The 22,845-nt window shown below is 60.3% G+C and overlaps 1 protein-coding gene across 1 annotated transcript in view; it reads left to right on the top strand.

The window, feature by feature from the left end:
* LOC127394081 (protein unc-13 homolog A-like) overlaps window positions 1–20,853 on the top strand; it is a 37,043-nt gene extending 16,190 nt beyond the window's left edge. Inside the window, 30 exon segments of the mRNA XM_051639821.1 lie at window positions 23–94; window positions 334–553; window positions 979–1,206; window positions 1,488–1,629; window positions 2,038–2,207; window positions 3,172–3,287; window positions 3,377–3,540; window positions 3,778–3,928; window positions 5,850–5,918; window positions 6,045–6,134; window positions 6,277–6,411; window positions 6,704–6,837; window positions 7,038–7,123; window positions 7,348–7,474; window positions 7,559–7,655; window positions 8,301–8,444; window positions 8,977–9,060; window positions 9,321–9,398; window positions 9,648–9,736; window positions 9,875–10,027; window positions 10,168–10,291; window positions 11,777–11,782; window positions 13,547–13,585; window positions 14,666–14,695; window positions 15,853–15,909; window positions 16,090–16,170; window positions 16,291–16,438; window positions 19,007–19,099; window positions 19,177–19,336; window positions 19,566–20,853. Of these exon segments, the coding sequence (XP_051495781.1) occupies window positions 23–94; window positions 334–553; window positions 979–1,206; window positions 1,488–1,629; window positions 2,038–2,207; window positions 3,172–3,287; window positions 3,377–3,540; window positions 3,778–3,928; window positions 5,850–5,918; window positions 6,045–6,134; window positions 6,277–6,411; window positions 6,704–6,837; window positions 7,038–7,123; window positions 7,348–7,474; window positions 7,559–7,655; window positions 8,301–8,444; window positions 8,977–9,060; window positions 9,321–9,398; window positions 9,648–9,736; window positions 9,875–10,027; window positions 10,168–10,291; window positions 11,777–11,782; window positions 13,547–13,585; window positions 14,666–14,695; window positions 15,853–15,909; window positions 16,090–16,170; window positions 16,291–16,438; window positions 19,007–19,099; window positions 19,177–19,336; window positions 19,566–19,854 (3,576 nt within the window). The 3' untranslated portion in view covers window positions 19,855–20,853.
* The last annotated feature ends 1,992 nt before the right edge of the window (window positions 20,854–22,845 follow it).

Below are 22,845 nucleotides of genomic sequence, written 5' to 3'. Positions count from 1 at the left end.
GAACTGTGTTTCTTTCCCACAGTCACTGGTCCAGTCCAGGAAAGCAGGAATCACATCCGCATTGGCCTCAAGCACCTTGAACAATGAGGAGCTGGTAGGTGCTGGGGTGTGGGGTGGTCCTGGTGGGAGGGCTGAGTCCCACTGGCTGGGCCAGCAGTGGAGATGTGGGTTCTGTGCCACACCAGCACCCTCCTCCAGCCATGCTGGGATGCTCATGTGGGGCTGGTGGTGTTTGTCCTCTGCCTGGCTTGTCCACACCCAGTGGTGATGCTGCCCAGGGTCTCTGCACCCTGCCTGAGCTCTTCTCCCCCTCTCTCTTTGGTCCTTGCACAGAAAAACCATGTTTACAAGAAGACCCTGCAAGCCTTAGTGTACCCCATCTCCTGCACAACGCCTCACAACTTCGAGGTGTGGACAGCCACCACCCCCACCTACTGCTACGAGTGCGAGGGGCTGCTCTGGGGCATCGCCCGGCAGGGCATGCGCTGCGCCGAGTGCGGCGTGAAGTGCCACGAGAAGTGCCAGGACCTGCTCAACGCCGACTGCCTGCAGCGTAAGGAGCTGCTGCCTGCAGCCTTCATCCCTTCTCACTCTGGAGGGGGAGGAGGGAGCAGCCCAGGGAGACCTGGATCTCCGGCCTTGTGCATGGGGGGAGTGGTGGTTAGAGGGGGGAGAGGCTGATCAGACATTGGGATGGGCTGCCCAGGGAAGTGGTGGAGGCACCGTCCCTGGAGGTGTTCAAGGAAAGGCTGGATGTGGCACTTGGTGCCATGGTCTGGCTGGTGTGGTGGTGTCAGGTCATAGATGGACTTGATGATCTTAAAGGTCTTTTCCAGCCTTGGTGATCCTGTGAGCCAGGCAAGTCTGTCCTGGGCAGGGTGACCCCTCTGGGCTTCAATTCATTCAACCTTGGTGGGCTTCTTGGCTCTCCTGGCTGCCACCTGCCCCCCTGGTCTCACCCATGGCTGTCCTCTCCAGGGGCTGCAGAGAAGAGCTCCAAGCACGGAGCAGAGGACAGGACCCAGAATATCATCATGGTGCTCAAGGATCGCATGAAGATCCGGGAGCGCAACAAGCCGGAGATATTTGAGCTGATCCAGGAGGTGTTTGGGGTCACCAAGACCACGCACACGCAGCAGATGAAGGCAGTGAAGCAGAGTGTCCTGGATGGCACCTCCAAATGGTCGGCCAAGATCAGCATCACGGGTAGGCACTGGTTGTGCCCGGCGCTGTGTGCCACGGGGGACCACATGGTTGTGCCTTTGCACGAGGATGTGCTGTGGGGGACTGTGTGGTTGTGCCCTTGCACGAGGATGCTGCATGCTCCAACCCCTCTCCTGCAAAGTGGCCTCAGCCCCAGGGGCTCCTGTGGGGCACCCAAGGTGCCTGTGGAGCCGTGGCTGGGCTGTGGCCCTGACTCCTCTCTCTGTTCCCTCCTCTGCGTGTGCCACGCGTGTGCTGAGGGGCTGTGCTACGCTGGGCTGCAGTCGTTTGTGCCCAGGGCCTGCAAGCAAAGGATAAGACGGGTTCCAGTGACCCCTATGTCACTGTCCAAGTTGGAAAGACCAAAAAAAGGACTAAAACCATCTATGGCAACCTCAACCCGGTCTGGGAGGAGAATTTCCATTTGTAAGTTCACCCCTGGTCCCTCCATCCCTCTCCCTGGCCACTCGTGGTTGTGCTGGGTCGCAGTAGTAGTAGCAGCACATCCCTGTGAGGTGGTGGGGAGTCACCTGGGGCCTCATCCTCCTCATCCTGCCCCAGCTGAGGGTGGAGGGGGGCTGCTGGGGTCATTGGGAGTGCTGGTTTTGTGCTGTGGAGGGTTCGGCTCCTGGTGGTGGGGGCTGATCCAGGCTGTGTTGAGGGCACAGAGCCTGGCCGAGCCCACGGGGAGGGTTGGGGTCCCCACATTCCCTCTCTTCCCCAGTTCTTGCCTGATTCTGGAATGGTCCCTCTTATTTTGGGAAACAGAGGATGAGGAGAGGCTGGAAAGGTTTCCCTGCTCATCCCAGGGCTTGCCCCTTCTTGCCTCCCCAGCGAGTGCCATAACTCCTCCGACCGCATCAAGGTCCGTGTCTGGGATGAAGACGACGACATCAAGTCCCGCGTCAAGCAGCGCTTCAAGAGGGAGTCCGATGACTTCCTGGGCCAGACCATCATCGAGGTCCGGACCCTGAGCGGGGAGATGGACGTCTGGTACAACCTCGGTAACTGGCTGCCCTGGCACAGCCCGTGTGGGCTGGGACCCCTGCCTTGCCCCCCCAGGGGGGACCTGCTGCCAGCCTGGTCATGAAGGCTGTCAGTGTATCATAGAATCACAGAACCATGGAATGGTTTGGGTTGGAAGGGACCTTAAAGATCATCTAGATCCAACCCCCCTACATGGGCAGGGACTCCTCCCACCAGCCCAGGCTGCTCCAAGGCCCATCCAACCTGCCCTTCAACACTGCCAGGGATGGGGCAGCCACAGCTTCCCTGGGCAACCTGGGCCAGGCTCTCACCACCCTCACAGCAAAGAATTTCCTCCTCATGTCTAATCTAAATCTCCCCTCTTCAAGTTTTCATCCATCACCCCTTGTCCTCTCACTCCATGCCCTATATATGCTGCTGTACTTCAAATATCAGTTATTCCTTCTTGTTTCTGTGTTACAGTAAATATTTAAGAGAACCTTTCCCACTACACAGACTCTCTAGTTGTACACATTTGTATTTTGTAAACAGAGTTAGAGGTGGTTTTGTGGTATTCTCAGAAAGCTGGAAGAGAAGCAAAGGGGGTAACTCATATAGTGAAAGACTCGTGGCCTCTCCCCAGAGCTGTGAGACAGTGAAACAAGTGGTGGTTGGAGTGACCAGCAGCACAGGTGGGCTGTGAACACTGGGACAACCAAGCACCTTGAACCTCCAGATCTCAGTCTGCTGCTACAAACACGTGCTCTCAAGAGCCACTGGGGTCATTGACAGGGTCATTCTCAAAATCCTTTGAGCATCCTCAGAGGTGAAACTGGGGCATGGAGAGACCACATCTCTGTAGTGCCTGGAGATCTGGCCAAGTCCCTCTCTGCACTGCCTTGGTGGCATTGTCCCCTGGCCAATGGAGTCTTCTGGACCAAGAGTGAGCAGGGTTGCTCTGGGGAAGCCTCACGTCTTGACCCCCTCCCTGTATCCCCACAGACAAGCGGACAGACAAGTCGGCTGTGTCAGGAGCCATCCGGCTGCACATCAGTGTGGAGATCAAGGGCGAGGAGAAGGTGGCTCCCTACCATGTGCAGTACACCTGCCTGCACGAGGTGAGCAGCCCAGGCAAGGGGCATGGCCCCAACCCAGGTGATGCCACCACTGGCCCCGGGGGCCTGACAGGACTTGTTTGTACCTCCAGAACCTGTTCCACTTTGTGACGGATTTGCAAAACAACGGGGTGGTGAAGATCCCCGACGCCAAGGGGGACGACGCGTGGAAGGTGTACTTTGATGAGACAGCACAGGAGATCGTGGATGAGTTTGCCATGCGCTATGGGGTGGAGTCCATCTACCAGGCCATGACGTGAGTCCCTCACCTTCTGTCCTGCTCAAAGAGGCTGCACCAGGCCGGGGGGGGGGGGTGGCTCACTGTTGGCATCTTGTTTGCACCCACCACCCAGCCAGGGGTGTGGACATGCTCCCCTAGCACGCCCCACTGCCCTCCCTCCCCTCTCCATGCCTGCACCCCAACTCCCACACCCTTCCCTCCAGGCAGCCCCTCCCGTGGCCCCGCACCCTCACTCTCTGCTCCCCTCTGCAGACATTTTGCCTGCCTTTCCTCCAAATACATGTGCCCGGGGGTGCCAGCTGTGATGAGCACCCTGTTGGCCAACATCAATGCCTACTATGCCCACACCACGGCCTCCACCAACGTCTCGGCCTCTGACCGCTTTGCCGCTTCCAATTTCGGGGTAAGTCCGATGGTGCGTAAACACTCCTTCCTTCTTCTCTCTCTTCTCTTGGGAGGGGGTGGGGGGCTCAAGGTGCAAAAAGGGCTGTGCAAAACACCCCGCTCCAAGCTGCAGCTGGAGAGCAGGGGGGTTAGCCCCTGCTTGTCCCAAAATTCACCCTACTCCTGCTTTTTCAGGAAGGAAAAGAGTCACCACCTTCCTGGGAGAAGGTCTAAATTGTTCCCCAAATTATTATGGGAGAACCATGACTGGGGTTGGGGCAGGCTGGGATACTGAGCAGGAGGGGGAAACCTAGGTGGCAAAATCACTAGGAAGGTGGCAAGGAGCCATCCCTGCAGCTCACGGGGAGTTTGCATGGTCCTGTGCACTTCGGGCACACCCTGGGACCGCTGCAAACTCGCCCGGCTGTGCCAGCACCCGTGGGTGTCAGCAGGGCGGGTTTGTGCCGGGGCCGGGTGGGCCCTTGGGGACGTGGGTGAGGAGGGGCTGAGCTCTTACCCCGGCTGCCCCATGGCATCCTGGAGGCAGAGGGTGCTTGCTCTGGATGCTCATGGGGCCAGCCAGGGTCAGTGCACAGCCCTGGGTCAGGTGAAGTGCTGGGTAGCCAGGGCCACAGCCAGGGCTGAGCTCACCTCCCGGTTGCCTCCGGGTCACGCAGGAGGAGGAAACTACGGAAAAAAAGAAAAAAAAAAAAAAAAGCACCTTAACTCTAATGTAGAGGCTTTTAAAAACTTGTTTCTTTCTCTTTTTTTAGAGAGCCTAAGGTTGGGTCCTAAAGTGCCCGGCCGTGTCGCTATAAGCCCGGGTTCCGTCGTGTCCGGTTTCACGGCGCTGGGTGCCGGGGCCGCGCGGTCTCGGCCCGGGGCCGGCTCTGCCGTCTCCAGCGCCCGAAGGTTTGCGGCCTCCAGCGCAGAGTGCGGGCTTGGCCGAGCGGGCGTGGGACTCGCTGCCCCGTCCTGCCCCGTCCTGCCCCTGTCCCTGGGGAAGCTGCTCCGGGGCAGCCCTGACCTGGCACAGCTGGTGCCGTAGGGGGAGCCCAGGGCTCTTGTTGGAGGCCCGTGGGGTTCTCCAAAGCCTCTTTCCCAGTAGAAATACAAAGTGAAATGCTTCCTGGCAGTGTTTTGGGGCAGGCTGGTTGCTTTGCCCAGCCCGCAGTCCAAGGTGGGATTTGCATCTTCCTGCCCACGCTCCCCAGGTGGGCACTGGGCTGAGCTGAATTAAAACCACGGACCCCCAGCAGTGACCGACTGCCCACATCCCCCCCCCAGCCTGCTTGAGCGAGGAGCCCCTGGAGGATTCCAGCTCCCAGGGCCACCCTGGCCTTGTCTGGAAGCAGGTTGGCCCCAAAGATGGGGCAACCACTGCAAGAACCCAGCTGCTCTTTCCCTTCCCTTTTTTCCTGAGCTCTTGGAAAGCTTCAATCCAGGGACACACTCCCACACACCCTCCCCCTGCCCTGAGCCCAGACTTAGAGATGTTCAAGTGGTCACGGCAGCTGGAGCAGCCCTTCCCTGCCAGTGAGAGCAAAGGGAACACGTGCTGCTGCCTCTCCGTCCTGTACCATGCCCAGCACAGCCAGGTGTGCCCCCGGAGCCATCAACAGCTGCCACGGAGCCCCAGCCACCAGCGAGGACCTTCTAGTGGAAGGTGTCCCTGCCCAGGGCAGCAATGTTTCAAGGTCCCTTCCAACCCAAACCAGTCTGTGACTCTGACACGCTGTTCTCTGCAGGCATCCCGTGCCTGCCCGCAGGGCTTTGCTGCAGGAAGGAGGGAAGGAAGGACAGCAGGACAGTGGGACGCAGAGGGACCAGCTGGGGCAGTGTGGGCCGGGCTGGGGACAGAGAGAGACAAGGGCAGCGGGGAGGGGGGCGGTCCCTGCTGCCCTTCCCCCGTTTACCTGCCCTGGGGCGTTTCTCCGCAGAAGGAGCGGTTCGTCAAACTCCTCGACCAGCTGCACAACTCGCTGCGGATCGACCTCTCCATGTACCGGGTAAGGTGCTCTCTGTGCCTCAGTTTCCCACCTGTCTCATAACGTCTGAATCACAGGCGGCTGTTTCCTCCCTCTCCCCTGTGAGAGTTTTGAGTGCAACTCTGCTCTTTCCTTCCCCCACAACAGAACAACTTCCCTGCCAGCAGTCCCGAACGGCTGCAGGATCTCAAGTCCACTGTGGATTTGCTGACCAGCATCACCTTCTTTCGCATGAAGGTATTTCTGGGGCTCACCCACCCTGTCCCCTGCTGGGGAGCCAGACCCTCGCTGGCCCCTGTTCTTTGCAGGGTTGGGGTCACGCTGGCCCTGTGGTAGTTCCCAGGTGGTCTCCAGCACCACTCCCTCCCCTCACACCCAGGTCCAGGAGCTGCAGAGCCCCCCACGAGCCAGCCAGGTGGTGAAGGACTGTGTGAAAGCCTGTCTCAACTCCACCTACGAGTACATCTTCAACAACTGTCATGAGCTGTACAGTCGCGAGTACCAGACAGACCCGGTGCGTGGAGTGGGGGGAGCTGGGGTGCACAGGGATGCACTGGGATGCAGTGAGATGCTAAGAGACCTTGTTGTCCCCTCCTGACCTTCCCCATTCCCTGCCTTTCTCCTTCCTGGTGCTCCCTCTCCAGAGTGCTCAGCCCCAAATCTTGGGCAGGATTTGAGCCCCACCACTGTGGGGTTGAAACCAGGCTCAGACAACAGGGGGCTGGGTTGGGTGTACCCAGAGCCCTCCTACCTCCTCATTAGCAGGTGAGGTGACTGGAGCCTCTGCTGTGTCCCCATCATTCCAGACTAAGAAAGGTGAGGTGCCCCCCGAGGAGCAGGGCCCCAGCATCAAAAACCTGGACTTCTGGTCCAAGCTCATCACCCTGATAGTCTCCATTATTGAGGAGGACAAGAACTCCTACACGCCCTGCCTGAACCAGTGAGTAGGTGCTGGGAAAGGGGACCCTGCTTTGCACCTAGGGGATGGTCAAGGACACCTTTAGTCCTTTGGAAGTGGGTTCCATTCTACATTCATCCAGTCTACAGAGGAGGAAACTGAGGCAGGCGGGAGGTGTGGGGGGCATGTGTCTGCAATTGGAGGGCTGGTCCACCCTGTGTTTGTGCATCCCCCTGTCCCAGGTTCCCCCAGGAACTGAATGTGGGGAAGATCAGTGCAGAGGTGATGTGGAACCTCTTTGCTCAGGACATGAAGTACGCAATGGAGGGTGAGTCCCCACACGCCACCCCGAGCTGGGGGGGAGCACTCTGCTCCCCCCTCATCCCTTCCCTGGGCAATCCCATCACACCCGTTCATCAAGCCTAGCTCAAATCCCACCCAAGAAGCCCTTCCATCTTCCCCCTGTTCCCTGCACCCCGGGGCTGCCCTTGGAGCAGCCACCACCCAGGTTTGGGGCTGGCAGCAACACCCTGTGCCCTCCTCCCCGAGCAGAGCACGACAAGCACCGACTGTGCAAGAGCGCAGACTACATGAACCTGCACTTCAAGGTGAAGTGGCTCTACAACGAGTACGTCACCGAGCTGCCCTCCTTCAAGAGCCGTGTGCCCGAGTACCCAGCGTGAGTGCAGCCCCCAGGGGCTGGGGAACGGGGGCTGGCACCCCGGGAGGTGACTGGCCTCACTGGGACTGGTCTCTCTCCCAGTTGGTTCGAGCCTTTTGTCATCCAGTGGCTGGATGAGAATGAAGAGGTGTCGCGGGACTTCCTGCACGGAGCGCTGGAGAGGGATAAGAAGGATGGGGTATGAACAGGGCTGTGTGTGGGCACAGGGGCTGCAGCTGGGGGTGGGCAAGGAACTTGTCCCTCACTGCCCAGTGTGTCCCCATCAGGGCAAAAATCATCAAATCCCAGACTGGTTTGGGTTGGAATGGACCTTAAAGATCATCTAGTCCAAATCCCCTGCCGTGGCCAGGGACACCTCCCACTAGAACAGGTTGCTCCAAGGCCCATCCAACCTGCCCTTCAACACTGTCAGGGATGGGGCAGCCACAGCTTCCCTGGGCAACCTGGGCCAGGGTCTCACCACCCTCACAGCAAAGAATTTCTTCCTCGTATCCAATCTCAATCTCCCCTCTTTCATTTTGTAACCCTTCCCCCTCATCCCATCCCTCCCTGCCCTTGTCCCAAGCCCCTCCCCAGCTTTCCTGGAGCCCCTTCAGGCACCGGAAGGTGCTCTCAGGTCTCCCTGGAGCCTTCTCTTCTCCAGGCTGAACACCCCAACTCTCCCAGCCTGTCTCCAGAGCAGAGCTGCTCCAGCCCTCTGACCATCTTTGTGGCCTCCTCTGGACTCGCTCCAACAGCTCCATGTCCTTCCTGTGCTGGGGAAGCAACATAAGCAAAATCTCCCCTCCCCACCTCCTGCTGACCCTGCCTCTCACTCCTGCAGTTCCAGCAGACATCAGAGCACGCTCTCTTCTCTTGCTCCGTGGTGGATGTCTTCTCCCAGCTCAACCAGAGCTTTGAGATCATCAAGAAGCTTGAGTGCCCTGACCCCCAGATTGTTGGACACTACATGCGAAGGTTTGCCAAGGTGGGCAGCTGCTGAAGTGGGGGCTGCTGGGCCAGCAAAACCCCTGGGACTCTGGTTTGGGGGTCCTGGGCTTTCTCTGCCACCTCCCATCTGCTGTGGGTGGCACAGGACAGACTGCACAGCCTCTAACAGCCGTGCTCAAGTGAATGTGCTGCCAACAGACCCTGTGGCTCTCAGAGCTTTGCTAGCATAGATTAGCTAATTAATGACTTAACTGGTTAATTATTCTAGATTAATTAAATGCCACTGGCTCACTGCAGTGTGGGAGGGAGTTGTAGGCAGGCTTCATGAGTGGTGCTGTCACAGCTCTGCTGGTGGTGGTGGAGTCTGTGAGACTAGACGTGCTGGGTCTGGCTCCCCATGGCTGTGCCTACATGGCTCCTGGCACATCCGTGGGGCTGGGGGGTTTGGGGTGCCAGGGTGTATTCAGGCGTGGGTTGTTTCACTGCTGTAGGACTCATGGTCACCTTCTCTCCCTCCTTTCTCTTCTTTGCTAATGTCTGGGTGGGTCCCATCCCTTGCTTGGCTCTAGACCATCAGCAACGTGCTGCTCCAGTATGCTGAGATCATCTCCAAGGATTTTGCCTCATACTGCTCCAAGGAGAAGGAGAAAGTGGTGAAGTATCTCCCTTCTGCTTGTCACCTGCCTGGTCCTGCCAGGCAGGACTGTCCCCACACACACCCCAGCCATCACCTCAGCTCCAGAGCTGGTCCCCAGGGCACAGGTTCTGCCCTTGGTCTCTGTCCCATAGCAGCCCCTGTGCCATCACTGTTCTCCTGCCCCCCCAGTGCAAGGTGGGAGAGACCTGGGGTGGTGGGTAGCTCTTCCAGCCACATTTGTTGGTGCTGACCCCCTTCTCCATCCCACCTCTCTAGCCCTGCATCCTGATGAACAACATCCAGCAACTTCGCGTCCAGCTTGAGAAGATGTTTGAAGCCATGGGTGGGAAGGAGGTGTGTACTGGGGGACTCCAGGAGGGAGCCCTATGGAGGGGTTGGATCAGTCCCTTCTCCCCACAGCAGCCCCCTCCCTGGACCTGCAGTGCTGGGAGCAGTCCCCAGTTGATCAGGGAGCACACTGTCCCACCTCATGGCATCCTGCTCTTCCATGATGTTGGACAGGGATTTATTGGGGGTGCAGAGACCCTCCCTCAGGGCTGGGCCAGAGATCTTAATGGCTTCTCCAACTTGTCCCTCCTCCAGCTGGACACAGAAGCCAGTGATATCCTTAAGGAACTGCAGGTGAAACTCAACAATGTCCTGGATGAGCTGAGCCGAGTCTTTGCCACCAGGTACACCCGGGCAAGAGGACAATGGTGGTGGGACAAGGAGGGGTTGAGGGTCCAATATCTGTGTTTGGGGGCTCTTCTTGGCCAAGCAGGTCCTGGGTTTGGCTGTGGGGGTGCTGATCTGGGTGTTGTGACCCTCAGTTTCCAGCCACACATCGAGGAGTGTGTGAAGCAGATGGGTGACATCCTGGGCCAGGTGAAGGGCACCGGCAACGTCCCCGCCAGCACCTGCAGCAGCGTTGCACAGGATGCTGACAACGTCCTGCAGCCCATCATGGACCTCTTAGACAGCAAGTGAGTGTGGGAGACAACAGGGACCCCCACCCTCCTCAATGGCCTTGACCCACCCAGGAAGTCGGGGGGGACATACAGGGTCGGGGTGACTGGCCAAGGGGTGCCATGTCAGGACCTTCAGCCCTGTCCCCTCCCTGCAGCCTGACGCTCTTCGCCAAGATCTGCGAGAAGACGGTGCTGAAGCGGGTGCTGAAGGAGCTCTGGAAGCTGGTGATGAACACAATGGAGAAAACCATTGTCCTGCCCCCACTCACTGACCAGACGGTGAGTGGCAGGGAGGGGGACCAGGGATGGGCGACCCTGGAGCTGAGGTGGAGGTGGTGGTTGGGGCCAGTGGGACATTGCTGGCCAGGTGGCCTCACTGGCTGCTGGGTGGGGGGCACTTTGACAGCCTCCCCAGACCTACCCCCAGCTCAAGGAAGAGATGGAGGAGAGAAAGGTCATCCTTGACCTTGGCTGGTTTTGCCAAAGGACATTCTTGCCACCTCCTGGAGGTGAGGACACCGTTTCTTTCCTCTCTGTCCTCCCCTCTGAGCCGGGGCAGCAGCCCACGCCCTGCTCAGCAGCACTGGTTCTGGGCATGGTCCCTGTGCCAGGAGATGGATCAGGAGGCTTTTGGAGCACAAGAACCCATCACACCTTACCCATACTGGGCAGCTGGGATTGTTGGGGAGCAGGGACTGGCTTCACAGGGCTGGGGGTCACACGGGTTGGGGGGCATGTCCCTGCAGCAGGGCTGGACCCTTCCTTGTTCAGAGGCTGAAGAGGCTCTTGGGAAGGAGAGCAAAGCCCAGGAAATGGTCCCTCCTCAGAGGATGTTGCCTGCAGGCTTTGAGGCTCCATATGGTATTGCTGTGTCCTCCCTGCACATTGCCACACACCCCGGACCTTCCTGGGGCAGATGTGTTTGGGAAGGTTGACAACAAGAGCCAGCCACACATCTGTCCCCTTCACTCTCTGTGGCTTTTGTCAATGTCACAAAGCTGGGCTCTGGCTCTTACTTGGAGACCCTAGAGCCACCAGCTCTAGGTGTCACCTTTCTGGGGCTGTGGGGCTCCTTGTGCTGTGTCTGTAGGGGACAGCACATTGGTGACATGTCATCCACCTCACTGGCACCTTGTCACAGCCCAGAGTTCAGCTTAGGTCAGTCCTGCATTGATCCCAGCCAGGCTTGTACACCCTTGGCCAGATCTAGCAGGAGCACTGGTGCCACTGGGTCCCAGTTGCCATCCCAATCCCTCTGTCTCTGCAGGTAATGAACCCTGTGCTGAGGGCAGCGGAGGTTGCATGGACATGTGAATGGCCATGGCCTTGTGGGTCTGCTGGGCAATTTTCTGCAGGGAGGTGGTCCTTGGAGGGGGCCATGCTGGAGCTGGTCCCTATGGCAGGGGACAGCCTGCTCAGGGTGGCTCTGGGGATGGTTGGCCAGGTTGGTGGCATGGGACTATGTGGCAGAGCCAAATGTCAAGTGGGGTCCTCCAGCTCCCTGGAGTTGGGTCCCCCTGGGGCAGAGCCATGGTGAGGATGGACTGGACAGGTTGGGATAGGGCCACCTGGGGCTGTGGTGCTGGTGGCAGGGCATCAACTCTTGAGTGCTGTGTGGGGGACACCTCTGGCTCTGCTGTCCCCCCTGGCTGGGGGTGGGGGCAGCCAGCTGTGGGGCAGCTGGGGCTGGGGAGGCCGGATGAGGGGCCGACACTCACGTCACGGTTGTTCTCTCCAATTGCTCCGCTTGCCTCTCAATGGCAGATGATTGTAAGTACGGCAGCTCCCTGTCTGTCTGTCTGTCTGTCCGCTGTGTGTCGGTCCTGGCCTCGCCGGTTTCTGTCTTGTGTGGCTGCCCCTGCCCTGCCCACGCCCTCCTCTGCCTCCCGACTCAGTCCACCTCTGTGGCCCCATCCTCGTGCTGCCCGCTTGGCACTGGCTCCTGGCGGGCACTTGCCCGCGGTCCTACCTGGCTTCAGGGGTGCAGAGGTCCTGGGCAGATCCGTGGTGCCTGGATGTGGGGAGGTGCAGGGGTCAGTGATGGGGTGGGAGGGGACGTGATGGGGCAGTGCCACTTCATCAGGGACAGCCAAACCGTGGCTGATCCCACCTCTTTGCTCCGTGCTGAGGGTGAGAGGCTGCTGGGGACAGGAGCAGGGACAGTGGTGTGTGCCTGGCAGCCAGGGCTGCTCTTCCTGACCCCTTCTGCCTCAGTTTCCCCTTGAGGCCCTGGCTGGCGGGTGGCTGGGGAGGGGGGGGGCAGAGGCTTTCCCTGCCTGTGGAGAGGAGCATCTTGCTGGGACACACCAGTCCCTGGGCTGGTTGCTCAGGAGGGCACTGGTTCCTGGCACGAGTTGTGAGGCTTCTTCCCTGGTGGGGATCCGGCCCAGGGGTTCCCCTGGGCAGGGCTGCTTTGACTGAGCAGTTCCCTTTGTCACATCTGCTCAGTTCTGTGGCCATGGGCTTATGCCCCGTGGGGCAAGGGAAGGGCCACATCCACCCCCACCCTGCCCAGGCCCCTGCCTGCTCTGCAGGCACTTCCCCAGGGAGGAGCCGTGGTGCTGGTGGGTCGGGTGCTGGATGCCAAACCCTGCAGGGACCAACGCCCTGTCCCGTGTCCCCTGACAGCTTTTGTTTCCAACAGCAACATTTGGAGAGACCCTGGGGGCAGCCTGGGGCTGAGCCTCCCCTCAGACCTCCTGGGGTCCCCCCTTGCTGGGGCTGCTGGGGCACTGGGGTCAGCTCGGTGGGGTACAAGGTGCTCTTGTTCACCTGTCCCCCCCTGCCTCCATTTCCCTCCAGAGCAAGAAGCCCTCCTGGCAGTCCTGCTTGCCCCTAACTGTGCTGCTTGTCCCTCACACTGGCTTCCCTGCCACTGACCCCCCTGCTACCCCTTCCTCATTCAGCCATGCCCCAGCCCCCCCCGGAGCCTGGCTGGGACCCCCCCCCCGTGGCACTGCTGCCCCATTGGACACTGTTTCTCTTGCTCCTGCTGGGCCTGGGTTCATGTGGGGTCCACACAGACCAGGACTCTGCGTGCAAAACCCAGGACCAGCTCCTCCCTCTTCAGCACTGTGAGCATCTGCCAGAGCTGGGGGGAAACGTGGGGGCACCAGAGGCTGCATCTGGTTCTTACCACCCTATATCCCAGCAGGAGCCAGTCCCTCATGAGCTCTGCATCCCTATATCCCAGCAAGAACCAGTCCCCCATGGGTTCCACATCCCTATATCCCAGCAGGAACCAGCTACCTGTAAACTCAACACCCAAGTGTAGGGACCAATGCCCATCAAGCACAATGTCCTGCATTCTAGTGGGGACCAGTTGGCCCAGCACCCCAGACACCAGTCCCTCACTGGCCCAGCACCCCAGCAGGGACCAGTCCCCTATGGGCCCTGGCTGTCCTTCAGGAGCTCAGGGGTGTCTTTGCCGCCAGCTTGCGGCCCCCACCTGCCCAGCCTTGCCCTGCAACCCCCCGTGTCCTGTCCCACACTGTCCCCCCACCCCCCACTCAACCTCTGACGTTGCTTCTACAGGGCACGCTCTTGAGAAAACATGGCAAGGGGACAGAGAAGGTAAATAGCTGTGGGCTCCATGTCTGTCATCACCCCGTGGCCACACTCGTGGCCCCACACCCGCCTGCTCTGGAGGTCCAGGCTTGTCCATGCTTCCTCTGTCATGCTGTCTGGACGTGGTGTGTTGTGCTGTTGAGGTGTGTGTGTTGTGCTGTTGAGGTGTGTGTGTTGTGCTGTTGAGGTGTGTGTGCCGTGTTGTCCAGGGCAGGATGGAGGCGCTGACCTGTTCTGTGTCACCCAGGGTAGGAGTGGGTGTCGTGTCGTGTTTAGCCCCTGTGGGTGGATTTGTGTTGCTCATCTCTGGGCAGGCGGGGGGGATGCTGCCCCATGGCACTCAGCACCCCTCCATCCCCCTGGGACCACGTGTGGATGAGGTGCCCAAGCATGGGACACATCAGGCACAAACCTGTCCCACTGCTGGGGGCTCAGGAACAGGGGACCCCCAGGATGCTGGGCCATGCTGGAGGTGTGTGGGGCACACTGGAGGCCATGGGGCTACTGAGATCCCCTGGACCTCTGAGCCTGCTTCTCCCTGATGCTCAGGGGGGCTCATCAAGGCTCACTGAACCTCAAAACACACCAGAGGTCTTTCTCCAGGCACAGGGGCTGTCCCTTTGTCCGGGTGCTCCCCACTGCTGGGCCAGGGCCTGGCACAGCCCTCCAGGCTGCTGCCTCCCAAAACCTGGCTCTTGGGAAGAGCTGTGCTGACATCCATCAGGGTAATGCCTGGAGCCCCCCCGGCTCCTGCCCCCTCTTGCAGGGGCCCCCTGGGGGCTGCCCCACTTTGCTGGGTGAGCTGCTGTCCCCTGCCCACTGTGGCTTCCCCAGCCCCACACAGGGAGGGAGCAGAGCTGCTCCTGAGCACGGGGGAGACCTGGCACACCCAGCACTGGGGCACCAGTAAGTGTGCAGGGCTGAGCCTTTGCAGGTGTGAACTGGTGCCAGACCAGTGGCACCAGCAGAGAACTGGGCACAGCCAGAGGAGAGCACAGGGCCAGAGCCTGCACGGCTGGGGGGATGTGGGGGGCCCGGACCCGTGGCTGGGGCCACCAGTAACTGTCCCTTGCTGTTCTCTTCCAGAGCAGGGTGAAGCTGCCCAGTCACACTGAAGTAAGGACATGGCTCTTCTGCTCCCCACTTGGCTCTGGTCCCTCCTCTTGCTTCCTCCCCGTCCCTTGTCCCATGTGCTGCAGGGTGTGGGGGGCCCAGCCCAGGACAGTGTCCCTTCACGCTCTGTTTGCTTGACACCAGTGTCCCCAGCTCCCAGGCTGTTCACCAGCTGGGGGAGATGGGGAAGGGAAGGATGAATGGGACAGAACCTGGGGGAAGGAGGGACACAAAGGGTTAAGGGGGAGGGGGGGCAAAATGAGGGCATGGGGGGCCAGACCCCTGCAGAGTGTAATGGTTAGTGGGACAGATACTGGGATTTCTCATTGTTGGGCAGGACTGGAGCTACTGGTACCAGGAGAGGGAAGGAAGTGGGAATTGCTGGCTCTGCCCCACTGGGCCCCAGTTTACCCAGTTGCAGGTTGCACACTGGAGGGCTTGAGGAGGGGAACTTGTGCTCAGCCCAGGGAGCGAGTGCCAGCACAGGGAGGTGAGCAGGATCTGCCCGTGCCATGGGGCTGTGGCCCTGCCCAGGGGGGTGGCATGGCACAGGGCAGCTGAAGCTGGCCAGGGGCTCCCATCCCTCGTGTTTCCTGGGATGCAGAGGGTCTGGGAACTTCTCTGGGACTGGGCAGGGGTCTGGGTGGCAGGGGGTGTTTGGCTTGGCCGCCAGCACCAGGGGGCTCAGGGGGACCATGCTGCATCCTCCCTGTCCCTGCTGTCTCCCTGCAACGCTCTCTGCTCCCTCCTGATGCCCTACAAGTTGTCCATGAGGTGCCAGGGATGTGTCGTGCAGGGCTCTGTGGATGCAGAATCAGGTTCTTGGACACCACAGGGAGCAGGATGGGACCCTTGGGCCAAGCTGTTTGTGCTGAGCATGGTGTGAGGTCCCTGACACTGGGGTGATATCCTGCCCCGGGGTCCCCAAGACCCCAACCACACATTGCGCTGAAAACTCCGGGGCTGGGATGGGGGCTGTACCAGTCCCATCACCATACCTGACATGGCTGGTGGCCCCTGGGGCTCTCCAAGGAGCACCTGTGGCCCCCCCCTGGAGCCTGGGGGGCCTGCAGAGCCCCTGGAGCTGCAGCAAGCTCCTGGCACCCCATGCCCAGCCTGGCCACTCACCAGGGCTGTTCCTGTCTCTTTGCTCTCTGCAGGGCACACAGATGATTTTCAATGCAGCCAAGGAGCTGGGGCAGCTCTCCAAGCTGAAGGTGAGGCCTTGGGGATGGGTGGGGACAGCAGACCCCCTGAGCTCCTCTCTGCCAGGGCGGGTGGCTCTTTGTAGGCTGGCACTGGTGCAAGGACCCCACAAGTGCTTGTTCACTAGCCTGGCTGGGGTGGGGGGAGCAGTGCCCTGGTCCCAGGCTGAGGGCAGGATTTGTGCCCTGCAGGACCACATGGTGAGGGAGGAAGCCAAGAGCCTGACCCCAAAACAGTGTGCTGTGGTGGAGCTGGCGCTGGATACCATCAAGGTGAGGGCACTCTGGGGTATGCAGGGGTGCCCCTGAGGTCTCCCCCAAGGCACAGATCTGGGGGGTGAGGGGGGCTCCAGCAGAGCTGCTGAGGACCCTGCTGTTGTCTCGTCCCTCCAGCAATACTTCCATGCTGGCGGGGTGGGGCTGAAGAAGACATTCCTGGAGAAGAGCCCTGACCTGCAGTCGCTGCGCTACGCCCTGTCCCTCTACACCCAGGCCACCGACCTCCTCATCAAAACCTTTGTGCAGACCCAGGCTTCACAGGGTAGGACACGCTGTCCTGGGCTCCCACCCAGGACCCCACTCCCCACACATGGGCTTGGCTGCCCAACAGCCAGGGCCCCATCCTGCCTCTGTCCCAGTGGGGTTGGGGGTTCCAGCCAGAATGGTGGACAGGTGGGATGGAGGGGTGGGGAGGGAAGGGCTTTTTCCTCCCAGGTGAAGAGGGGCTATGCATGCCCAGAGGCAGACTGGCATCTCTGTGTCCCCCACCAGCAGGAACAGTGTGTCCCCAGTGCCAGGGCGTGGCTGGGCTGGTGCAGAAATAGGGTCCATAGGTGGGGAAGGTCACCCTCTGTCAGCGTGGTGTCGCAGTGTTTGTCCCCTCTGGATGGCCCCTGTCACCCAGCACTGATACCTCTGGTCCAGCACTGTCCTGAAGCTCCTGGTCTCAGCTGACAGGTGCCAGCCTGGCCAGGGCTCAGCCCTCTCACCGGACCAGATGGATCCAGGTGCCTGTCCTGGGCACTCTGGGTGCCCCATATGCCCCATGGTTTGTGGTCTGTCCAGGGGGCTGCGTCCCAGAGCCACGCAGGGCAGGGTGCCGGGCACCCCCTGAGCCAGGACTGCTCCTTGGCTCTAAACACTGCCCTTTGTTTTGTCCCTTGGCTGCTCAAGGAGGGGACAGAGATGCTTGGTGGCAGCCACGGGCCATCGCGAAGTGCCCCAGCCTTGTCTGCATCCTCGGGGAGGGGGACGTGCGTTTATTGTCTGTGCATCTCCTGCAAGGGGCGTCTGTCCTGTCTGTGCCTCCTGTGCCAGCCATGTTGGGGGCGTGGGGTTGGGTCTGGTGGGTGCCAGCACCCCTGGGTGCAATCCAGCCCCGGGACCCCCTGGGCTCAGAGCTGGGGGTGCCCAGTGCTCCCGTCTCACTGCAGTGTTGTCCGGATGCTCGGCCGGCTGTCTGTCTGCCAGATCTGATCTCTCTTTCTCTCTCTTTGTTTTCTCCTCCCCCTTTCACTGTTCCCATCCCCCACGCACGTTGTGTCCCTCCTCTCTTCCTCTGCTCTGTGCCATGTCTCTGTCTCTTTCTCTCTCCTTCCCACTAGTTCATGGTGGGAAAGGCATTAGGTTTACCCTTAGTGAAGAAATTTATCCAGAGAAGGGTATGTGTGCTGCTCACCCGCCCTGCACCGCCTGCCGTCGCCAGCCTGGGCTAGTAACAGTCCCAGCACTGTGGACTGGGTTGGCCACAAACCCCGTCCCACCAGTACCGGCCCTGGGGACCCCCAGAGTGGGCAGAGCTGGAGCCCCCGCCCCCCACGCTCATGCCCCCAGGGCCGCTTTGGGCTGAATCTGGAACCGTGCTCAGCTGTACTGACACCCCCCGCCCCGGGGAGGGGATATACCCACGGGGATAGGGGTGCTCACCTTCGCTTGCAAGCTCTGGGTACCCACATTGTTCCCAGTGCTGCTGCCTGGGGTGGGCACCTGCCACGACCTCCCTGCAGGCTGGGCAGCTGGCCCCCTGGGTGTCCATGTCCCCCTTCCCTCCACCCTGCTGCGAGAAGGACCATTACTAGCCTTGCTCCGGCGAGCTCCGTCCACCTGCACCCGGCCTGAGGCATGAGCCCAGCTCCATGGGCCCCGCTTGGCCTCCATCCCACCCTGCCAAGGGGCCAGGGCTGCCCCCCATGCTTGGCCTCCCGCACCCAGACACCCCCTCCTCGCCCACCATTGCCTCCATCTCGGCTCAGCATGCGGCGCTGCCCAGGTGGAGGGTGCCTGGGGGACCAGGGGCCGGGGTGGGCCAGAGGATGAAGGTGGATGGAGAGGAGAGTGTGCCACCACCAGCCCTCTCCCCAGCCTGGCACCCTCCTGCTGGGGGCCATGCAGTGACACATGGGGATGTGTCCTTCGCACTGTTATTTCCACCCTGGGAACTTCCCACTGATCTTCTTGGCCCTGTCTGACCCACGGGGCCTGTTCCCCTGCCTTGCACCCCCCATTCACCCATGGGCGCATGCGTGGCTCTTTGGGGGAGAGGGTGGGCTGGGCTGTTGGTCGCAGGTCACCCGAGTTCCCCAGATTTGGGAACCACCACAAGGTCCTTGAGATGAAGGGGACAGAAGAGAGGGCAGGTCAGCCCCGAGGCCCTGACAGGACCACGGCTGCCCTGTGGGACAAGGGCCAGGTTGGATCCCTCCTGCCCATAGTTGTCCCCACTCCCAGAACCTTGCACATAGCACAGACACCCACCTTGTGCCCATAGTAGGGGTGCCACTGCCACCTGGTCCATCCCACCCAGGCACTTCAGCCCATGCCAGGGCAAGTGGGCTTCACTGGGCCCTACTGATATGGCATGACAGCCAGCTTGGTGCTGAGGATGTCCTGCCATGCCCCAGCCCAGCCTGGTGCCAGCCCCAGCTGTCCTTGCCCCATGCTGCTGTCCCCAGAACTCTTTGGCTGAGGCCACATCAGGCCAAATCCTACTGCCCACCCCCTCCTGCCCCGTGGCAAGTGACCTGCCTCCTCCAGTGGGGTTGGTGGTGGGCAGGGCACATCAGGGATCCAGGGGGAACGGGCACTCATGTCTCCTCCCTTTGCCATGTAGGCTCTGGTGTGGATGACCCTGTTGGGGAGGTGTCCATCCATGTGGAGCTCCTCACCCACCCCAGCTCTGGTGAACACAAAGTCACTGTCAAAGGTGGGTTCTGCTGGCTGGGGTGCCGGGGTCTGGCAGCTGGCAGGACCCCATGAGCCTCACGTGTTCCCTCTTTGCAGTGGTTGCTGCAAACGACCTCAAGTGGCAGACGTCGGGCATCTTCCGGCCCTTCATTGAGGTCAACATCATTGGGCCCCACCTCAGTGACAAGAAGAGGAAATTTGCCACCAAATCCAAGAACAACAGTTGGGCCCCCAAGTACAATGAGACCTTCCAGTTGTGAGTGGCATGGCAGGGCTGGGGATGTGGGGCTGGGGGATGTGTCCCTGGGTCTGCCAGTGAGTTTGCTGATCCCCCAGGGGACGTTTCAGATGTTTTTTCATGGGGAAAAGCAGAGATTGGGGTAAAGCGAGAAAAAGAAAAGGCTTTTTGAGGGGCAGTGGGGAGGCAGGGGGCCTGGGAGTGTGACCCCCTGTGCCAACGCTGCCCGTCCTTTGTCCCCCCACAGCTCCCTGGGGACAGAGACAGGCCCTGAGTGCTACGAGCTCCAGGTGTGTGTGAAGGATTACTGCTTTGCGCGCGAGGACCGAACAGTGGGCATCGCTGTCCTGCAGCTGCGGGACATCCTGCAGCGCCCGGGCTGTGCCTGCTGGCTGCCCTTGGGCCGCCGCATCCACATGGACGACACCGGCCTCACCGTCCTGCGCATCCTGTCCCAGCGCAACAACGACGAGGTGGCCAAGGAGTTCGTCAAGCTCAAGTCGGACACGCGCTCGGCCGAGGAGGGCAGCAGTTAAACACCTCCCACCCCCCCAGCCCTCCCTCTCCGTTCCCAACCCCTTTTCTACCGCATCCTCCAGCCATGTATAAGCCATAAGAGTGGCCACAAGAGGAGTCTCCTTCCCGGCCCTGGTGCAGGTGAGGGGGGTGACGTGGATGCAGTGACAAAATGCCCCCGTCCCTCCCTTGGCCAGACTGGCAGGGTGACAGGGGTGCAGACCGTGGCCATACCCCCGTCCCACCCCGAGGGGAAGCTGCTGGGGCTGGTGGGGCTGCAGGGAAGGGCTGAACCCCAGACTGGGCGGTGTGACAGACCTGCCCCTTCCCAACCTGTCTGAGATGGAGGAACCTCAATAGCCCATCCCTGACCCTACCCTGTCCTACCCAGCCCCAAATCTCATTGAGTGACACAAGGAAAGGGCTAGGGGGGGGGTGTCAGGGGGTGTGTCTCATCCCACATAGAGGTGTTGGCAAGTGTCTGGCTGAGCACGATGGCCCCTTGTCCTCATCCCTTGAGCATCACTGGGTGCCCTGTGGGACAGGGAGGCTCCCACCCGCTCAGCACCCTGTACATATGTAAATAGCTGTAGATACATGGGGCAGCTGGACATGGGCTGTGTCCTGCACCCGGAAGGGCTATTGGGGGCTGTTGGGTTGGTGGGCACAGCCCCCACGTGCCCCACACAGGGTCCCCTCCCTGGCTGGCAGTGGTATCACTGGGTCCGGGAGCGGCAGGGAACAGCCCCCGGCCCATATCCTGTCTTCCCTGCCGTGCCACCACTGTGGGCTGTCCCACTGCCACCCCAGGGTGACAGGGCTTGGGGCGAGGGCTGGGGGCACTGGAGCTGAGGGACTCATCTCCCCTTGCTCTGGCCACTGGGGACCAGCCACCCCTGTGCAGTGCAGCAGCGCCCAGGGGACCTCCTTGGCGCAAACAAGACCCTTCCCATCCCAAATCCAGAAGCCTTCCCCACCTCCTCCCCCCCAGTTTCCCATTAACTGCCATTTCTGTGTGATCATTGGTGTGTGTGTGTCTCGTGTGAATGCCCAGGAGGCCAGGGGGTGTCGGGGGTGGCCACCCCAGCTGGCCAGCTTGCCCTGAGTACCAGGGAAGACAAAGGCCTGATGACCCCGCCAGTCAATATACCTCTCTCAGCCCTCTCCCCATCCCCAAAACAGGGTACCCCCACTGGCCCCCACGGTCCTTTTCCTCTAGGGTTTGCCTGGGACCAAAGGGTTTAGCTTTCCTCTCTCATTTCTGTTCAGTGTTTACACCCCTTTTCTAACCGCTGCTCCCGCACGGCCAGGCTGGGGCTCAGCCCCCCCGCCCCCCCTGAGCGTGGTGCCCCTGGCCCCGTGTCCCTCCCTAAACTGTCCTGTTTGGCATGTGATTGAACCAACCAACTCTGCTCCTGTAGCACACGTGTCACTGATGCCTGTGTGTCTGTACCACCCCGTGGGCACCGCCGGCGGCGGCTGCCATGGATGCATGACAGTGAGATGTTTGCACTATTTTGACTTTTTTGGGCTCTGTAAAAATATTTTATTATAACTGACATTAAAAAGCACACCCTTCCCTGCGGCTGCCGTGGAGGTGTGGGAGGGCAGGCACCCAGGGGCTCTGCACCCACACTCCCACCCCAACGCAGCACTTGGCACCTTTGAGGTTAACACCAAGGATCACAGCATCACTCTGGTTGGAAAAGACCTTCAAGATCATCGAGTCCAACCACTACCCCAACTCTGCCATGTCCACCACTGAAACCTGTCCCCTGGCACCACATCTGTCTGTTTAGATGTCTCCAGGGATGGTGGCTCAACCACCTCCTGGGACAGCCTGGATCACCAAGTCCAACTCCCACCGAAGAACAGGACAACCCCAAAGTTCACACCATGTCCCTGAGGGCACTGTCCAAATGCTTCTTGAATATTGCCAGGCTCAGTGCCATTCCTGCTACCCTGGGGAGCCCATTCCAGTGCTCCACCACCTTCTGGGTGAAGAATCTCTACCTAATCTCCATCCCTGGAAGAATCTCATCCTTCCAGAGATGCTGCAGCAGCTCTGCCTGTGCAGAGCCCTGCTCAGGGCTGCTCTTCAGTGCACCCAGACTGTGCAAAGCCAAGAGCTTCAGGACAGTGCTTAAATGGAACTGGGACAGTCGTGTCCTGAGAAGTGACACACTATGCCCAACCACTGTGCTGCCAGCTCCCAGGAACTGGACCCAACACGGCCACCCAAGGGCAAACCCAGGCTTGACTAAGGCATGACTAAGAGAAACAAAGCCAAGTGCAAGGTCCTGCACCTGGGTGGGCAATCCTCACTATCAGTACAGGCTGGGGGATGATGTGGTAGAGAGCAGCCCTGCAGAGAGGGATCTGGTGGACAAAAAGCTGGACATGAGCAAACAATGTGCACTTGCAGCCCAGAGGGCCAATCACATCCTGGGCTACATCCAAAGAAGTGTGACCAGCAGGTCAAGGGGGGTGATTCTGCCCCTCTACTCTGCTCTCCTAAGACCCCACCTGGACCACTGTGTCCAGTTCTGAAGCCCCCAGCACAAGAGGGACGTGGACCTGCTGGAACGAGTCCAGAGAAGGGCCACACGAATGATCCAAGGGCTGGAGCAGCTCTCCTATGGAGACAGGCTGGGAGAGTTGGGGTGTTCAGCCTGGAGAAGAGAAGGCTCCAGGGAGACCTGAGAGCACCTTCCAGTGCCTGAAGGGGCTCCAGGAAAGCTGGGGAGGGGCTGTCTACAAGGGTTTGTAGCAACAGGACAAGGGGAAATGTCCTTAAACTAGAGCAAGGTAGATTTAGATTGGATACCAGGGAGAAGTTGTTTACAATGAGGGTGGTGAAGCACTGGAACAGGTTGCCCAGAGAAGTGGTGGAGGCCCCATCCCTGGAAACATTCAAGGTTAGGCTTGACAAGGCTCTGAGCAACCTGATGTAGTCAAAAAATTCCCTGTGCACTGCAGGGGGGCTGGACTAGATGACATTTAAAGGTCCC

This window comes from Apus apus, chromosome 24, assembly GCF_020740795.1.
Source record: "Apus apus isolate bApuApu2 chromosome 24, bApuApu2.pri.cur, whole genome shotgun sequence".
Taxonomy (NCBI): Eukaryota; Metazoa; Chordata; class Aves; order Apodiformes; family Apodidae; genus Apus; species Apus apus.
Note: the sequence above shows the minus strand (reverse complement) of the source record. Positions and strands in the feature narration are given on the sequence as shown.